The sequence below is a fragment of the Podarcis liolepis genome (assembly GCF_965112155.1).
Source record: "Podarcis liolepis genome assembly, chromosome: 10".
Lineage (NCBI taxonomy): Eukaryota > Metazoa > Chordata > Lepidosauria > Squamata > Lacertidae > Podarcis > Podarcis liolepis.
This window is the reverse complement of record NC_139562.1, coordinates 17,207,534-17,227,407: the sequence shown is the minus strand read 5'-3', so window position 1 is coordinate 17,227,407 and position 19,874 is coordinate 17,207,534. Positions and strand designations below refer to the sequence as shown.

General features: G+C 44.5%; 1 protein-coding gene and 1 long non-coding RNA gene across 2 annotated transcripts; both read left to right on the top strand.

The window, feature by feature from the left end:
- The first annotated feature begins 5,145 nt into the window (after window positions 1-5,145).
- On the top strand, window positions 5,146-19,576 carry BPGM (bisphosphoglycerate mutase). Its single transcript, XM_083461581.1, has 4 exons — window positions 5,146-5,346; window positions 9,651-9,711; window positions 13,499-14,154; window positions 17,653-19,576. The coding sequence occupies exons 2-4, from the start codon at window positions 9,692-9,694 to the stop codon at window positions 17,832-17,834; spliced, it is 858 nt and encodes a 285-aa protein (XP_083317707.1). The 5' UTR covers window positions 5,146-5,346; window positions 9,651-9,691; the 3' UTR covers window positions 17,835-19,576.
- On the top strand, window positions 16,226-17,123 carry LOC310687100. Its single transcript, XR_014516219.1, has 2 exons — window positions 16,226-16,322; window positions 16,525-17,123. It is a non-coding gene; the product is annotated as an uncharacterized lncRNA (long non-coding RNA).
- Window positions 19,577-19,874: the final 298 nt, after the last annotated feature.

Here is a 19,874-nt window from a genome sequence, read left to right as displayed (position 1 = left end):
GAGCCCAGGAGACCCCAGAGTGGTCCCTAGGGGTGAGAGGAGACTTAAACAGCAGAAATCCAAAGAGGCAACGCCTATCTGCAAGCCTCAACTATTTCCTGTTTTTGTTCGTTACAGCCAGGATCTCTAGCCTTGGGGGTGGGTGGGGGTGTACACTCCATTCTCCGTAGGTATGAATGTAGGGTTAGTCTGCTAGGTAGGGAAGTATCTTCACTCCAACTGCTATTTTCCTCTTTTCCATTCCAGGTTTTAAATATTTTTAGGCAATAAAGCTTTGAACCTTCATTTTTGGCCTGGTTATTTGTCCTTATATTCCCTCTCAAAGGAAAACCCAGTGTGTGGGGTGGGTGGCCTTTCATCCTGGTACCCTTTCATTCCCTGTGCAAAGAAAGGGGTCAGCAAACTTTTTCAGCAGGTGGCCGGTCCACTGTCCCTCAGACCTTGCGGGGGGCTGGACTATATACTGGGGGGGGGGGGAATGAACAAATTCCTATGCCCCACAAATAACCCAGAGATGTATTTTAAATAAAAGGGCACATTCTGCTCATGTAAAAACATGCTGATTCCCAGACCGTCCGCAGGCCGGATTTAGAAGGCGATTGGGCCAGATCCGGCCCCTGAGCCTTAGTTTGCCTACCCATGTGAGCTGTCTGTGTCCATGGCGCATCATCACCTTGACACACAACAAGGCTGTTTTTTTTAAAGTTCACTATCTAGTTCCACCCCAAATCTGTTGGCCATGACAAACTGGCTTTGGAGGGCATGCATTTAAACTGCAAGCCCCACCCTCCATTTTTAAACCATGAAATGTATTCCTACTTGTTCGTAAATAATCCCAAGGTCCTTCCATTATCTAGCCAAGGCAGTTAAAGAACAAGCTCAAAATTGATTTTAACCTCAAGGGGAAATTCTGCTCTGCTCAATGGCCTCATGGGAGATCACAAGCTTTCTTTTTGATCTTCACCAGCTAAATCCTATGTACCAAATCTTATTCAGAATTTTATTTATGATACCTCATGATTTTTCCTGGCTCACACTGCAGCCAGGAAAATCATGAGGCTGTATGGGTTCTTAGTGGAGGGGTAGTACCTCTGATGAGGGGACACATCCTGCTCCTTCTGGGGTTGTTTGTCCACCTTTGGTTTTTTTTTAAATGATATTTATTAAATTTTACAGACCATATAAAATTACAAAATTAAAAATAGGAAATAGAAAAAAGTAACAATAATAAAAGAAAAAAAATACAAAAATACAAAGACAAAATAGATAAAAAGTAAAAAAAGAGAAAAGTTAGAAAAAGTGCATGTTTTCATATCTTATATTTCATTTACTTGTTTCCTGACCTCCTCACACACCCCTTTTTTGTATTCCAGTTCACATAATTAATTCAGCAATTCCTTACCCTCTATCATTTATCTTCACTTAATATCTTAACCTATTATAACTATATATTTCCAATCATTGTCAATCCATATTTACATATTCTTGTTAATCTTTTTACCAATACCGTTTATTTTCAATCCAACATCCCTTTAACATTCATTAATTTTACAGTATTTCTGCAAGTAGTCTTTAAATTTCTTCCAGTCTTCTTCCACCACCTCTTCTCCCTGATCTCGGATTCTGCCGGTCATTTCTGCCAGTTCCATGTAATCCATCACCTTCATCTGCCATTCTTCCAGTGTGGGTAAATCTTGTGTCTTCTGTTTGTCCATCTTTGGTCCCCACTCTGCACTCAGCTTTCACTTGTGGCTCCTAGAAATTGTCAGCACACAACAGCAGCCACACCCAGGGAACGGTTTTGGCGGGCTAAACCAGGTGAAGGTAGCCGATGGGTCTCAAACCCTCGGTGAGTTAGGGACTTCCCTTGCATGCCAAGACAGGCTCCGGCAGATTGAGCAGACGAGACCAATAGTGGGTCCAGTGGTCAAGAAGGTGGTTTCTGCACGTACTGTAGAGGGAGGTGAGGGGCAGACGGGGCTTGCCAACCTGGGAAGGTAGCCTATCTAGGAGAAGGAAAGCTCTGATCCTAAACCTCTGCTGCCTTATGGGAGAAGATAAGGCTAAGGAGTAAACCCTGCACAAATCCGGAGTGCAGTTCCTAAGACAATTGGACGGCGCCTTTTATGATTCCTTCTGGCAGCTCCTGAAACCAAGCTGGTGCCAAAACGTATTGCTCTGCTTTCCTTTGGACCACTTCAACAAGGCTTGTTGTCTAGGCAGCCCAGCACCTCCATACACAGTGCCCAGGCTTTCACCCTGGGGAGGTCACTTCAGCACTGCTAATGCAGCAGTTTTACTTCACCCCCAGAGGAGCACTCCATTGTCTCTCAAGATGGACGGATAATGACAACTGCAGCCCCATTTTGTTCATAACAAGCAGGAAACCTGAGGCATGAACTTACTATGGCTTAAAAGAAGCCATTATTTTCTTCTCCTCAGCTCTGCATCTGCACTCTGGAAACATAATACTAAGCTTGCAGGCCTGATTATTAATTTCTGTATAGCTCTCTGAACACTCAGAAGCACCAAACTTCTTTCTCTTCCCCAAGCATCATGGAGCAGAATACAAGCAGTTCCAGACAACGGTCAGTTCCTGGGAAGAAGAGACCAAATGGCAGTTTTGCAAGCAAACAAAACTTTTCACAGTGTCCCAATATTGCCAGAGTGCCATTAAGGAAACAAAAGGTGGGAGGAATTTCATCATATGCAGTTTTTCACCCTCACAGCAGCATAGGAAGCTGCCAGCCAGACCAATGGTCCATCTAGCTCATTATTGATTACACTGATTGGCAGCTGCTTTCTAGGATTTGACAGGAGACTGTCCCAGGCCTACTTGCAGAGGCCAGAGATAGAACATGAGACCTTCTGTATGCACTGAGCTATACAGTGGTGCCTCGCAAGACGAAAAGAATCCGTTCTGTGATTCTCTTCGTCTAGCGTTTTTTTCGTCTTGCGAAGCAAGCCCATTGACGGATTAGCAGATTAGCGCTATTAGCGGCTTTTAGCGGCTTATCTGCTGATCGGATCAGCTGATAAGCGGCTTAGCGGATTAGAAAAAGGGGGGGAAAGGAAAAAAAACCCTCAGGAACTCGCAAGGCATTGTCGTCTTGCGAAGCAAGCCCATAGGAAATTCGTTTTGCGAAGCACCTCCAAAACGGAAAACTCTTTCGTCTAGCGAGTTTTCCGTCTTGCGAGGCATTCGTCTTGCGGGGCACCACTGTATAGCCCTGTCTCTCATGCAGGGTCAGGTTATGTTGACAAAAGTTTTCAGAACTCTCACTAAGTCGTCGTCGTCGTCCGCCGATATAGTTTAAATATGAATATACTTGCCATCATTTCGCAGGTGCAAACAGGGACACATTTCTGCAACATTCCTATTCTCTACCACAGATCTCTACCTGCACTCCATTGCACATTGCTGGAGGTTATTATTTGCCTGTGGCGTTCATTTACCCTGGAATAGCCTATCCTGCTCTGGTTTAAAAGCAAGTGGGGATTTGTTTTTGTTTTATAATGAAAGATCTACATACATATATATAATTGAACCATATATAATTGACCCATAATATATTAACATAATTTTTTTAAAAAAATGAAGTGGCATGCTCAAAATTGCATGTCGTTGTGCCTGATATTAATATTCATGCCTATGCATTTACATATGTGTGTGCAAGAAAGCTGAACCCTCCCCAGCAATGTATTCAATAAATGTGTAAGGGGAGGTGGAGGTACAGCAGCCTAATTCTACAGCCACCCCACCCCAGCATCCACACATTTGCTATGAGTGAGAAGGGAGTTGTTCTATGCATGTCCTGATTTGGTCAGTTGGAGTGATGCACATGTAACAGGTGGATGGTGAGGGGTCAACAGGTGCATTGGTGCAACCTCCTCCCCTTATCTGAACACTATATGTGTATGTAATCTAGACCTTATTAGATAAAATATCACCAGATGTAACTTCTGGAGATGTGAAGGATGGGCTGTGTCTCATAAGAATTAGTTTCACTAGCACACCTGTGAAAATAATGACAGAAATGTTAAAAGCCACATTCAGAATATCTGCAAAAGGCAGAATAGGTAGAAGCAGGGCCCGTTATTTATCAGGGATAGATAAACACACAAACTCCATAGTAAACAGAGATGATTACAGTAGATAGGGAAATCTTTTGCTTTTGTTTATTACTTCCTTAAATTAATGAAAAACGGACCTCTAGTGGCTGAAATGGGAAACAGTGCATTATATCCTGTAGCAGCATGTTCAGCAGATGTATTGAAGAACCACATCTTACCACAACCGACTTTTTCTTTACCGAGAATGAATAACGGTAATAAAATATAGAGGAAAAGTTGTGCATTTCCCCCCTACATGAAGTTGTTCGGGTTTAAACTGCCCCAGGATTCATTGTTGTTTTTGTCAAAAAGTAGTTGAGACTGCTTCGACAGCCTTGAGCACGTGTACGTGCTTATGTACATAACGTGATCGCACATATTTGAACTACTCTGAAAGAAAAGAATGACATTTGAAGTGGCAAAAATATTCATTTGTGATGGCTCTTTGTATTCACCTGAATTTGCAGTTATCAAAGACAACCCGGCTGGGGCAACCCAGTCTGATGGGCGGGGTACAAATAATAAAATTATTATTAGCATTGAGATCCAAAATTGTGAACTCTGGTTTCCGATTTCCATCCCGATGGCTCTGCTATGAGCAGGCCTGACTACAGAAGAGCTGGAACACTGACCCCGCCCTCCATAGTGTCCATCCAAACGCTCAGTATCTTCTTTGCTTACGGGCCTCAATTATAAAGCCATCTAACAGAGAAAGAAAGTTCCAATGAACCCAGCAGGGTTTACAGTACGCATGCGCAGAGGCGCGCTTGCACGTGCAGAACTGCAACAAAGGAACCTACACTAGCGTCCCAACTATGCCACCAACGCAACGCTCCAAAGACGGCCCACAACCGGCGAACCAGCTGCTTATTGGCTTGGAACCACGTCGATCATCGCTCTGCCCAATCCAGCCCCTCTTTCCTCCCGTGGCGGCACCTGGGAGTTGATGCCGCGCGAGTCGTTCCCGGTCACGTAGTCCACGGCCTCCCTCTCCGCTGTCGTCATCGCGGAGCTCTTCCTGACAGGCGGCCGCTCCGCTTCCTATCTGTGAGCGGCAACCCAAAGCTCCAATCGGATGGAGAGGATCCGAGGGGGCTGGTGAAGTTCTCGCCCCTCCCACCAGCAGGACCCAGCCTGGAGCTGTTAGCAACTGTCTGCGGCCGCAGCTGCATCAGCAGCATTTGCACGGGGGCTGCCTTTGCTTTCGGCGCTCTGGCTTTCTCTTGTGCCGAGGTAACGGGTGGTCAGAGCAATTTTCAATATTCGCATGGGGATTTCACCCAATAATATAATGGAGAATATTTTAATGGTGCATGGCGGCAGTTTAGGCTTGTTTTGCTATGCACCCTTTTAATTTTAGTCTTGGGCTTGGATGTTGCTATTCTTGTTGTTGTTAACTATTATTAACTATTATTATTATTATCATTATTGTTGTTGTTGTTGTTGTGGTTAACTATTATTAACTATTGTTGTTAGCCGCCCTGAGCCCGGTCTTGGCTGGGGAGGGCAGGGTATAAATAAATTATTATTATTGTTATTATTATTATTATTCTGTTCGCCTTGCCTCTTCCCCTGAGTATTTCTCAAACTCCCATTATCCCTAGCTAGTGGCACCAGTGGTCGGGGGTTTTTGTGTGTGATGGGAGTTGTAGTCCATCAACAGCTGGGTACCCAAGTTGGAGAAACACAGTCTGAGGCTTAGAAAGGATGGTGTTTGGAGCTAGATTTTGGAGATTTGGTCTTTAGTCCAGTGACCATTGTCATGGATGAGATTCTTGCATTGCGGGGTGGGGGTGGGGTGGGATGGGGTCCGCTAGATGACCCTCAAGGGTCCCTTCCAGCTCCATGATTCTATGACCATAGGAAGCTGCTTTGCACTGAGCCAGGCCATAGGTCTAATCTAGCCCAGGACTATCTGTACAGAATTGCACTGACTTGCAGCCGTACAAGGTGCTGGTGTCAGGGGGATTTATAGGTTGTTTCTGCTTGTGATCTGACTCCGCGTTGGATCTCTGTATCCAGTGATGTATTTTTAAGTGCACATGTTGTGCTGTTTTTGGTTCAGCCGTAGAAACTGGTGTCAATATAGTTGGAAGTTGTGAAGAACATTTTTGTGTGTGCAAAAGCACAAAAATTGGAGAAGGTATTTTAAAATAGATTTTTTTAAAAAGAAAATGTTCAAAGCTATGCTATCTGAGTAATATCAGCCAACACCTTGTAAATACTCCTTTACCAGGCTTTGCTTTTGTGCGTGTTAACAGCAGCTGGATTCACAAACAATTAGAGTATTGCAATTAGGTGATCGTTCTGGCTTCTTCCTGCAGATTGCCTTTGATCAAACTGTTGTTTATGCTTTAAAGGCTCAAGAGTAGGACAGGCATTTGACCCCTTTTGGCTGGTAATCCCACCTGTTATGTAGGTCAGTATGCAGCACGGGGGCTGGACTGAGTGTGGGGCTGCCAGATGGAAGAGGCCTGAACATTTTATAGCTCTGTAGGAGAGATAATTTTGTCATGCAGAGTGCTTAAATTCTCTTTCCTACACCATAAAAGGTGCAGGACCCCTGTCTAAGGCAGGGGCCAATGGTTAGAGTGTTAGACCAGGGCTGGGAAGACCATTAAATTATTGGTCACTCATAACCAGTTATTCCCTTTTTGCCTGGTTTACCACATGGGGTTATTGGAAGGATAAAATGAGGGATTCAGTGTCTGCTACCCTGAGCTATTTGGAGGAAGGGCAGGTTAACACAACTGTTAAAAGTACTGGAGTGCTGTTCTCCTTTGGACCTGGGTTGGGAAAAGGAATAGAGAGCAACATTTGGTTCAAAAATGCCAACAGATGATGACTGCATGTGCATCACCTCCAAGCCCCTTCCAAACCATCCTGCCCATATATTTGTAATAGTGAAGAAGCCTGTCTTGTTTGTACACTGATGTTCTTTGCAGAAACGGTTTATCCTGGATTGCCCCTGTGTTTTGTTCTCCAGGAACCTCATGGGAACACTGGGATGTTCTCTTTTAACCTCTAGGACAGATCAGATGACAGTGGTAACAAAAAGAACATTCTCGCCTGTGTGTGCTGCATTTTAACAGAACCAATTAGTTCATGTTTTCTGCCCTCACTAGACAGTTAGATAACTACAGTAGTACTGGGTTGTTTCTGCAGCACTTTGAAAGCTTCTCTTTAGGATTTCCACCTTCTTTTCCCTTGAACAGCTGCAGAGAAAGTAGGAATTCAATATCAGATTTTTGCTTTATCGATGTAGAGATGTGGTGATTCTTGAAACATCACTCACTGTTTTTATTCTAAAGGCACAAGTTCCATGCTAGAAATATGGTGACAGACCTTATTCTGAGACTGAGCATGTGAGAGGTAGAGTTATCTGTCTGTAGCCCTAACCTTGTGCCCATTTTACAGCAGATAAAGCTTTACAGAAATATATATATATATTGAGAAAAGCTCTTTAACTGCTCAATTTCTGCATAAAGGCACAGAAGCAGGACAACTGTAGCAGAATTAGGAGCCTAAAGAGCTTCTCCAAAGAAATCTGTGTTTACTTGAACTTGAGAGGGGAAATGAAAATGGAAGCTATAGGGACCTGTCATGTTAAAGGTTAACCTTGTAGAGGAACTTGGCAGGTATGACTTCTATTAATATCACTGTGAGGCACTTAGTCAGCTGAAGGCGTTTGGATCCCTCCTCTGGGAGTTCATGGCAGAAAGAGTGATAGCGTACAGGTGACCATTCTGTTGCTTTCTGTATCATTCATCTGAGTGTTTTTCAAACTTGGGTCTCCAGCTGTTGCTGGACTACAGGTCCCATAATCCCTGACCACTGGTCCTGCTACCTAGGGATGATGGGAGTTGTAGTCCAACAACAGCTGGCGACCCAAGTTTGAGAAACACTGACCATTTGACCAAGTTGATATCCAGTGACTGCAAGTAAGCAAGTGGTAGCTTGGCTCACAGAACATAAGCAGAAATCAACAGCAAGATGAGTGTTTGCGTGTTAACATTGCTGGATGCCTCCGTCCACATTGCCATGTAGCTGTGTGTGTTTGTCATCTCTTTCCCCTGCTCCATTTACCAGATTGCAAGTGCAATCCTATTCACGTTTACTAAGAAATAAGAATCACTAAGATTAATGGGGCTTGTTCCCAGCTAAATGGGCATAGCATTGCAGCATAAATGCCCTCACCAAAAGCTGCTATTTGTCCTGCAAATACAAGTAATATCATACAGGGACCCTGTGGATACTGATAAATATTTTTTGGGAAGGCAAATACAGTGGTACCTCGGGTTACATACGTTTCAGGTTACATACGCTTCAGGTTACACACTCAGCTAACCCAGAAATAATGCTTCAGGTTAAGAACAGAAATCGGGCTTCGGCCGCGCTGCGGCAGCAGGAGGCCCCATTAGCTAAAGTGGTGCTTCAGTTTAAGAACAGTTTCAGGATAAGAACAGACCTCCGGAATTAAGTACGAATTAAGTACTTAACCCGAGGTACCACTGTAGCAGGGAGGGGGGAGGTGATTTAAATTGTGGAAATAGTGTGTGTATGAGGAAGGTTTAAAAACTCTTTCCACTCCAATCCCACACCTAGCTGCCTTGATCTAAAGGGAAGAGTTGGAAGATCCTATTCTCAGATCTCCAAAATCCGTGTCTGAATGTGTAGCTACATCCCAGTGATTCCACCCACTCCCCATTGTGCAGATGGTGGTGGTGGATTAAGTCAGACCAGGAAGAAATACCCCATTTCTGGTTTATAGAAAATATTAGACTGCATGCCTCACCACTTCTGTTAAAACCAACCAGTAGTCTTCAGAGCCCAGAAGTGCTGCTTAATTTGGGAATAAATGGACTGAAACCTTAAGCCAATGACAATATACACGCAAATCTCATTTTGACGCAACTCAGATGGCTCTTAATGGGAAGCCTGTTCAGCAGTGGACAGACTTGGTTTGCTTTGCACTCTGGAGAAATTGTGGCGGCCCTGCAGCTTGGCTTCACTGGGAACCACATGTCACAGAGAGCGCTGTAATTTTTGCAGACAGCTGAAACCTAGCGTTGGCCCAGCAGGAGGAACTGATTATGTAACAGGCCTTTCTCCCATCTCCATGCTGTTTGGGTATGAAAACTGGAAATCGAACAGCAAACAGGACTTGGGCTTTAAGCAAAGTTTGAACTTCAGAGTTCAGTTGCCTGAAGTTTCTCAGAAAACAATACAGTTATCTATACTTATTATTTTTATGCAGTAGCAAGTAGATATTTTCTAGCCCCAACTTTATGACTCTAGTCTCATGTTGGGAAAGTTGTGGTTAGAATGCTTCTCCCTAACATGCCAGGTGCCAGAGTTCAAGGATTCCTGTAATTTTGGTTTTGTTGTGTATGGAGGAGTATTCACTCATCTGAACTCATAGCTCAGACATAGTTTTACCACCTCTGGGAATACTAATATTTGATTCTTCCCCCCTGACCCCGACCCTAACTTCAGTAGCTTTCATGGTGTTTTCTTTTTCTCTTTTAATATTGCAGCCTACCTATAAAGTCTTTTGCCTCATATTTGTGTAGGATGAATGCATTTGCAATGGATAAGGTGAGTTCAAATTGTTTTTATCTTTATCTTGTTTTAAAGATGTTGCATGATTTTTTTTATGTGCTCTTGTCTCCTGCCTTTGTAGCTTGGCAGGTGTCTGGGATGGGTTGGATGAGCAAGCCATGATAAAGCAATTTGGTTGGATTTGGGCATAATGTCATACCACACTTAAATAGAGTTATGGTTTGTAAGCCAACAATAAACATAGATTAGCATCATGGGTTATTGGCAGAAAATAAACTAGGTCAGCCCATTGAACTGGGTTCACATATTCAAACGAACCTGTAGTTAGGCTGGACCAGTGATGGTGTAGCGTTATGTGCAAACCAGGTCAGTGTCTAGATCATGCACCAGCTCCATTTTGATTGCTAGCACCAGTGGATGTGGCACCCTGCTTCTTTTGGGTTTGAATTTCCATTAGGTTTGAGCAGTCCTGTTATTCGAATGCTTCTTCAGTGTTACAATTCCAGTGGTGCAGTCAGAAGGTCTATTATGAAGAAACTGTAATCAGTGAAAGCTGAAGCTGAAGAAGTGTGATTTATTAAAACCTGCACTAACCCAATGACTTATTGGTATATGAATTAAGCTGATTTATTGGGAATTAAGCTAGTTTATTTGGAAATGGTGGAGTCCTGCGGAGGTGCTAATGAGTCTCAAAGCAGCAGAAGAACAAGCACAAAAAAATGTCCTTGCTTAATAGCTGTATTTTTGAGATATGGAGAAAGAGGGTCACACCCACTGACCCCTGGACCTTTCCCCAGCAATAGGTAAAGGTAAAGGGACCCCTGACCTTTAGGTCCAGTCGCGGATGACTCTGGGGTTGCGGCGCTCATCTTGCTTTATAGGCTGAGGGAGCCGGCGTACAGCTTCCGGGTCATGTAGCCAGCATGACTAAGCCGCTTCTGGCGAACCAGAGCAGCGCACGGAAACGCCGCTTACCTTCCCACCAGAGCGGTACCTATTTATCTACTTGCACTTTGATGTGCTTTCGAACTGCTAGGTTGGCAGGAGCAGGGACCGAGCAACGGGAGCTCACCCCGTTGCAGGGATTCGAACTGTCGACCTTCTGATCGGCAAGTCCTAGGCTCTGTGGTTTAACCCACAGCGCCACCTGCGTCCCACTTCCCCCAGCAATAAACCAGCTTTGTTAGAAATACCCACTGTATTAGGGATATCCTAATATGGGTATGTTCTAGTCAAAGTATTGAGCCCTCTCCAGGCATTTAAAAAGAAGAGATGAGGTCTCAAACTTAGGAGGGAGATGGGAGCATGGACAGTCCAAACGCACCAGGAGAGGTTGCTCCATAGGGTTGCTTCTTGCAAGATCGCCACCTGTTCAGTTGTATGTGCTTCAGAGCTCCGTTCAGACCTTCCTGCTCAGTGCGGGAGCAGGTGTGCGCACACATACACCACACAAACCTCCTCCACAGGTTGAACCTCAGATGTTCTTTTTGAACACTTGAAAAATGGCTACTGTGAGATGAAAATATGGCACTGCCTCTACATTTTTGAATCTTGGAACTGGCTTTGTTTCCCCATATCACACAGACCTTGTATGTTATCTCACTGTTCCCAGACAACTAGGTGCCACTTCTGCTGTGCTGTTGTATCCCGTGATAGCTTCTGTGCGCCATAATGGCAGAGGCCAGGTCCCTGCTATGTCTGAATTGAATCCAGACATGTCTGCTGCCTTGCGGGATATCTTTGGCAGAAGGAAAGGCTAAGGAGTAAACCCTACGCAAATCTGAAGTGGAGTCCCAAAGATGTTTGGATTGCACTTTGTAAGCCTCCTTCCAGCAACTCCTGCAGCCCAGCTGGTGCCAGACATATTGCTCTGCTTTCCTTTGGACCTCACCAGCCCAGGCTGCCCAGGCTTGCCCCCCAGGCAGGTCACTTTGGTGCTGCAAACACAGTGGTTTGACTTCACCCCCAGAGGCACACTCCATTGCCTCTCAAGACAGATGGGTGCCATCAACAAATGATTAGGCATGTTTAATACTGTAGCCTTTGAGATTTATATAATGTCCTGAATTGAGCTAGAGGCACATGATGGATTTGAGGGCACGGAGGTAGGGATCTTATTCAAAAGCAATATAGATAGCTGTGTTTGCTTGAATACACTTTTTGTGTGTGTGTGGAACCGGAAGAGAATCTAGGTAGGTTGTATAAGGATATAGCAATGGATTACAAAATGTAATTGATATGTTCGTATTAGATTGTGGATTACCAGGGGTAAATAGAAATTACAGGGCGTGGGAGGATTGACTGGAAAGCAGATAAGGTGATCAGAATTTCATATGTGCAGGAGAAGGAATTTGATAGATCAGGAGATGCACATTGCTGGTTTCAATACGCAATCCTGCATTTGCCAATTTGAGGGCCGGGTTTCATTGGGTGTGTGTTGCAGGTATTGTTTGGCCGCAAGGAACTTTAATTGTGTCATCCTGGGTCGTCTTCTGCAACAGGCACATTGAGCATGTTGTCGCTGATTGGGTGGAACAGCCTTCCCCAACCTGGTGCCCTCGGTTTTGGGCTGAGGGGAGTTGTAGACCAAAACATCTGGACAGCACTAAAAAACCAATAAGCCCCTCCCCCAAACACAGCTGAAGTTTCTGAACCATCTTCAGAGGCAGCCCTACATATGACACATTGCAGTAATCAAACCTAGAGGTTACCAAAGCATAGACAACAGTGGTCAGGCTAACCCTGTCCACATAGGGGCACAACTGGGCCACCAGCTGAAGCTGGTGGGAGGCACTCTGCAGAAGCAAAGGACCCAGAAGTACCAACAACAACAACAACAACAACAACAACAACAATATATTATTTATACCCTGCCCATCTGGCTGGGTTTCCCTAGCCACCCTGGGCGGCTTCCAACAAAATATTAAAATACAATAGTCCATCAAACATTAACGGTTCCTACCTAGTGGAATGCTCTGTCCCGCGAGACTATGTCCCTGCAGGACTTGATCTCCTTCCGCAGGGCCTCCCGCCTGGCCTTCAATTTGAATTAGCCTGATCCTCTGTTCCCTTTTCCCTTTCCTTTTCTATGAAGAAACCTTTTCTGGGACCTCACATTTAAATTCTTCCCTGGTCTCCTTGCTGGCCCTAGTAGGACCAACTTGGCCAGTTAGCCTTGTTGGTCATTTGATGTTTACTGATTGGGGGTTCCCCCCCCCAAAAAAAAATGACCCCTGATTTTTTGAATTTTATTGATATTGATGCTGCATTTATGTTGTATTTTATGCTGTTTTTAAGTTGCATCTTTAATCAATGTTTTATATTTGCTGTTAGCCGCCCTGAGCCCGGTTTTTAAACCGGGAAGGGCGGGGTATAAATAAAAAAAAATATTATTATTATTTGTTATTATTAAAAGCTTCCCTAAATAGGGCTGCCTTCAGATGTCTTCTAAGTCTGGTAGTTGTTGTTCTCTTTGCATACCCTCTCCTTCAGAGGGAGTGTAACCCCATCAAGAGCAGGCAACATCCCAGCTACCCGGTCTAGCAAACCACCCACTAATCGTGCTTTTAGCACTAGTCTTCAGTTTACATGTAGCACTGGCTGAACGTATCAGTAATCGCCATTGCTGTGCTTGAACTGAGAGTGCAGTGGAGGGAACGCCCAACGTCCTTCTACATGTTACAGAATGTTGGATGAGCTGCCTTCATCTCTCATTGCTGAAAATCTAATCGGGCAACTCCTGACAAGATTCTGTGGGTCTCCAGAGTTCACCACAACACAGTGACCCAAAGCGTTTGACCTATGTGTTCCTTCTCTTTATTAGATGGTCTATCATTAGATGCTACTCCTGTCGCAAACCCAAGGAAGTTGCAGCCAAAATGGCCAAGTACAAACTGATTCTCTTGAGGCACGGCGAAGGGGCCTGGAACAAAGAGAACCGCTTCTGCAGCTGGGTGGACCAGAAGCTGAGCAGCGACGGGATTAAAGAAGCTCAGAACTGTGGCAGGCACCTCAAAGCTCTTGGCATTGAGTTTGACCTTGTGTTTACATCCCTCCTCAGCCGGTCTATTCAGACTGCCTGGCTTGTGCTGGAGCAGATGGGGCAGGAGTGGGTCACCACCGAATCCTCCTGGAGGCTGAACGAGCGGCACTACGGTGCCCTGATAGGCCTGAACAGGGCAGAGATGGCGCTGAACCACGGCGAGGAGCAGGTGAAAAGGTGGAGGAGGAGCTATGACGTCACCCCGCCTCCCATCACCGAGTCCCACCTTTACTACCACGAAATCTACAACGACCGCAGGTATAAGCACTGCGACGTGCCGTTGGAGAAACTCCCGAGGGCAGAAAGCTTGAAAGAAGTGCTTGATAGACTCCTTCCCTATTGGAACGAGAGGATAGCTCCGGAGGTGAAGAGGGGCAAGACGGTTTTAATTTCTGCTCACGGGAACAGCACGCGCGCTTTGCTGAAACATTTGGAAGGTAATGTAGTGCCACTAATTTGTTCTAAATGTGGTATAAACATTGGGGACCATCCTGTCTTCTTTGGCTATTCGTTCAGGAATAAATTCTAACTCTCTGTCTCTCAAATTAAAAAGGGCACAGTTATACTATTAGTTTTATAGCAGTTTTAACTGTTGTGGCTTCTCTCGAAAAATCTTGAGACTCCTAGGTCAGCAAGCGTCCTGAGAATTCTCTGTTGGAGACCTCTCGTCTTCCTTGGAGGACTCCCTTCCCTGGTTCCATAAAGGGAAGGACTGCCTATTGCGTCTCTTTGTCCGTAGTGTGCATAAGTTCGTAGATCAGGGATGGGGAAATTTGTGGCCTTCAGAACTTCCATTGGCTTTCGTCTGCATGGCCAACAATCAAGGGTTATTGGTTGTGGGAGTCCAACAGCCTTTGGAGTGCCACCGGTTCCTCATCCCTGCTTTAGAAAACAAAATACTGTATATGCTTCTTTAGCCTTGTGAGCTGGCTAGCCAGATGGCCGTTGCTGACAATCTCTAGAGCATTCTCGAGTTTGCAGAGTTATTTGCAGTGATTCTTGCCCTTGCCATCTTCCCAGGAAATCTATGGACCTAGGTTATGCGGCGGGAGGTTGTGTTGTGTGTGTCTTTTGTGATGTTCTGACAGCGAAGCATTTTCCCTCTGCCCCACTCTCATGGCCTGTTCAGAGAGGAAGCGCCCATAGCCCTGGTTATGACACAGATATGTTCACCCCTGCTTACCTTACCAGCCTTGTGCTGTTGCCTACTCTCCAGCGCAGTAGATGAATGGCGAAAACAACCGCTGGAGCTGATGCCATGTTTTCCTTTTGCGTGCGATATTTCCCCGTGACCGACTGACGAAAACGAAACGTTCGTATTTAGAAATGGCTTATTCAAACAGACCTCACAGGAACAAGGTTTCCCAATATCAAGCCTTTCCCAATATCAAACCTACCCATTGATTGCCAACAAAACACGCAGGGCTCATTCCTGCAGGTGTCAGCCAGTTCCTCAGAAGGCTGAGGGGGTGGACGTTGGTTGTTAATGCATCTAGGCCATTGCCAGACTTGGACGAGGCCTTTTCAGCAGAGGTGGCTCCAAGTCTGGAGGCCTCTATAAATCAAAGCGACATGTCCTCATGTACTCCTTCGGTCCCTGCCCAAGCTATAGGCTGTAATACCTGATCTGACATTAGGTAATGCTGCAGAAATAGGAGGTTGTTGTAAAAGTTGCACAGTTCACTTTGCTTGCTTGCTTCTGAGGCAGCCTACACTACTCTCAAACATGACCTGTTGTCAGGAAGTTCACCCCGATGCTTCGCCGGCACCCCCATTCTTCTAATTTGAATCTACTCGCAGAGCGGGAAAGGACCTCATGGCTCACCTAGTCCAACCCCCTGCAATGCAGGAATCTCGTCAAAGTCATCTTTATCATCCTATGCTTGTCAGAAAATATGGTATAAAGCAGAGGCCTTTCTGGACCAGTTGTGGGAGCAATTTTTGATAGGCCAGAGTCTATAGGAGGAGATTTCAGTGCAAGAATTGGTAGAGAAAGAGAAGAGCAATCCAAGTGAGAAGGAAGTTAGACTTGCAGAGATTAACCAGTTAAAGTTTGTTGCTTAATTTTTGAGCTAGTAACTTCTGTGAACTTGCTTGCAAAGCTGATGCCTCCCCTTATTTTTGTGCTTTCCTTCCAAGAACCTTTTTCATTTGGAGCAGGTGGGGTGGGAAAGGCAGAATGTTCCAAAAAGACCAAACCCAGGGCCAGTAAATGGTGCATAGTGTAGATGTGCCATTACATAGACATATGCTTCTCAGGTAGCTCAGTCGGTAGAGCACAAGACTCTTAATCTCAGGGTCGTGCGTTTGAGCCCCACATTGGGCAAAAGATCATTGCATTGCAGGGGGTTGGACCAGATGTGGTCTCTTCCAACTCTACAGTTCCATGATTCTATGATTTCCTGTTGCATCCAAGCAGGCAATGTGGACTTAATTGCTTCTGCTCAGCTTGGTGTGCTGAAATTTGCGGGGGCCGCAACCCAAAGAGAAATGGATGCACAAGTCACACAAAAGGTCAACCATCTTGTGTTACAAGTTGTGTAAAGTAACCAGACCCTGGCCTTAGTTGACTTTCATGTTGTCCCTCCAGCGTGTCATCATAGAAGTTGCCCAGTACAGTCGCTTCAGGTTACAGACTCCGCTAACCCAGAAATAGTACCTCGGGTTAAGAACTTTGCTTCAGGATGAGAACAGAAATCGCACGGCGGCGGCAGTGGGAGGCCCCACTAGCTAAAGTGGTACCTCAGGTTAAGAACAGTTTCAGGTTAAGAACGGACCTCCAGAACGAATTAAGTTCTTAACCTGAGGTACCACTGTACTGACTTTCAATGTTTGGCTTACGCTTTTGAGGAGGCAAGGCAAGGCAGGAAAGAGTCCTAGGTTATCCAAGGCCCTTCAGTTTATTTATTTACATATTTCATTAAGAAAGAAAACATAGCAAGGCAGTGTGCACCATAAAATAAAATACTGCAGTAACTTCCACAAAGGCTGGGTGTTAAAAAAGAGAGCACGTTGAAAAGGTCTGTCAGAGCTGTCCAGGTTTCAAAAGATGTCTGAAGGAAGACAGGGAAGACTCCTGTCAGGCTTACTGTCGGGCAACATTCCCGCAGGACCTGCCATGCTAAACCTTTGGCCCCTGGTAAAGACCGACAGACCCTCAGGGACTGCCAAAGTGCCCCATCCTCGTCCCCCATCTCTTGAAACAAATCTGAAGTTGTTATCCTAGCAAGAGAAACCTTTGGAAGTGCCTCGCTCAGTGATGTAATACTCTACCGAAGGAAAGGAGTGTTGTATTGGAAAGATGGGGATGCTTGTGTTTGAAAGGGCACGATGACTACTCCCTATTCTAATTCCTGTCTGGAATGCTCTCCTCAGAAAGGCTCGCCTGGCGCCATCCTTACATGTCTTTTAGGCATCAGGCAAAAACATTTCCCTTTACCCAGGGCCTATGGGATAAATATTCTATGGCCTGTGAAAGTGTGGGGAAGTGAGCTGTTAGTTTTGATGATTATTTTACTATTAGGCTGTCCACCATTATTTTTAATATGTTTTTATTATGATGTTTTTAATGGGATCTTCTGAAAAAGCGTGGTATATAAATTGAAATAATGATGATGATGATGATAATAATAATAACCTACTTTTTTTTAAAGAAAGCTCTGAATCTGGGGATTATGGTTCATCTGGAGGCAGGGACTGCCTCTCCCACCCCAGATGCCCATGATAGCTGCCTATTGTTCTGGGGAACAATCAAGGGCAACCTATTACTCATCTTTCTGCATGAAATGAAGTATTCTTCCAGGTTATCTGATCTTCACCAGATTTGGTAAGTTTGGTAAATAGGATGACACGTCATGGCAGCTTAGGCCCAAGAGCGTCCCATGAACCGAGCGCAAGAGGCACATATAAACATTCCATTGTTTCCTCCTCTGCAGGCATCTCTGATGAGGACATAGTCAATGTGACTCTGCCCACTGGCGTCCCAGTTCTCCTGGAGCTTGACGAGGATCTACGCTCGCTTGGCCCGCACCAGTTCCTTGGTGACCAAGAGGCAATCCAAGCTGCCATCAAGAAAGTGGAAGATCAAGGCAAAGCCAAGCCCACTCTTGAGAAATGAAAGACTGCTTATGCAAAATGCTCTCCCTTTTACCTCTTACCGTGTGCAGGAAAAGGATAGCGCTTTGTGCTTGCCCTGTGAGGACTTGCTTAAGTTCCCAGTAAGTGGTAGATTTTTAGCATTTTAGCACACCATTTTGGGTCATTCCTTATTTCCTTCTAGAGGCTGTGTTGGATCCTGGTACAAGTAACAGTGAATTTTGTTACTTGTACAGAAAGCTGTTGTTATAAACTTTCCATAGCCTTTGTATAAGTCTTACACTATCGGAGAAGGCCAGAGCAAGAACCGGTACGCTGAATATATATATTCATCATTGTGATCAATGGAGAAAACGCTTTCTGATTTTAACCTAGGCCTCAAGTGATAGTTACAAGTTCTCAGGTTCACAGATGCTAAACAGTCACATAATTATTTAATTTAGAATACCCGCGCTCCCCCCCCCCGAATTTTTCTCCCCACTGTTTGCAATTCGATAACTTCTGGTATAGCGTTTATCTCCGTTAAACGGATTGGTGTGATTTTTGTTGCATGGCTGACTGTGTTGTTTTGAATAAAGCCCGTATATTTTTACAGGCATCAAAATGCTCACATTGGCTGAATTTTCCCAAGTTTTACTTTTCATGTTGGAGAGGACCATTTTAAAAACAAATCCCAGTTAGACTTGACCCATATGCAGTAATGAAGGATGAATATTGATGGTACCACTTCAAAATCTCATTATTATTTTTAAAAGATTTATATTCTAAATTTTGCTTTGGATGTCAGGATATAAGTTGTGCTCTAGGGAGAAGAGGCGGTTTCCAACGAAGCAATGCACAAGGTTCATTCATAAAGGAGCTTTCTCTTCCTGCACACTCCCCGTGCCATCCTCAAATCTGCTCCTGAGGGTTAAGGAAACTTGGATAATATTTTTTGGGGGGGAGCATTCAAGCAGGAAGAGGAGATAGAGGGAAAATTCCATTGCACAGTCAGAAGTTCTTTCTTTCCCGGGCCAGCAGCTCCTATACATTGTACCCTGTAGGAACAGTTGTTGGGTTGATGGCATGTTAGTCCAAAAGACCTGAAGACTTACCAGCTTTGTGAAAACTGAACTACTGGAACATATAAATGTAAACTCTTCACCCAGTAGAATGTTCTTGGGACAGCCAGGGCTGTCTTGAGTATTTAGTTTTTAAATAGTTCTGTATCACTTTTCCAGGTTCAAACAGAACATGGAATACTAATTGTTTTATTTTTTACTATTTTTCAATTTTTGTATTCATTTTATAACACAAATAGAATACTAATCTGTTTTAAGTACAGAACTATGTAAAACAATCACAGTCAATGAACAAATAGAAGGAAGCTCAGAAAGGGGGAGGATCTACAGTCCCATTGATCAGCGCAACCAGTTGTTTAATTCCAGTATTTTCCTCTCTTCCGGGGTCATGACCTTCCAACAGGAAGGAGTGATAAAATAGCCATCAATGTCCTACAACTTCCTCTCCAGAATCTAATAGACCCTTGCACTACACGAGACCCTCTGTCAGCATTTCTAAGCACAAATGCATTTATTTATATATTTTAGAAACTTTGAAGACATTGCAAAGTTGTATCCTTGACAGGGTAGGGTTTCAGGGGAGAACTGGGGGGGGGGGGGAGAGATCTAAAATAATGTGCACTACTTGTTTGCTTATCCAAACTAAACTGCTTTTTTTGCACCTGTACAAGTGATAAATATAATTCAGTTTGCACATACAAAATGCTATCTCTGTGTGTACGTGTCTTTGTGAAACAAGCAAGCAGCTGTTACTACGGTAACTTCTTTCATTTGTTCCTTCCATCTTGGAATCTGAAGCGGAGTTTACAAGGTACCTCAGCCCTGTCTCCTATCCAAGCACTGATCAGACCCAGTCCTGGTTGGTTTTAGCAAGATTGTTGTATGATGTGCCTTCAGGTCAAATCCTGGTATTGACAAATATATGTAAGGGATGAAGTGAGGAGCAACATTTTGTTAACAGGCCCCACTTGTGGTGGTATTTTATTTATCGCCAGAGTTTA

What these genes read in the sequence shown, in the direction of transcription:
- BPGM (XM_083461581.1), top strand. Translation starts at nt 9,692, where the DNA reads ATGCATTTGCAATGGATAAG. An exon ending in ATGCATTTGCAATGGATAAG is followed by an intron (nt 9,712 to 13,498) that starts GTGAGTTCAAAT and finishes TCTCTTTATTAG; the next exon opens with ATGGTCTATCATTAGATGCT. An exon ending in TTTGCTGAAACATTTGGAAG is followed by an intron (nt 14,155 to 17,652) that starts GTAATGTAGTGC and finishes CCTCCTCTGCAG; the next exon opens with GCATCTCTGATGAGGACATA.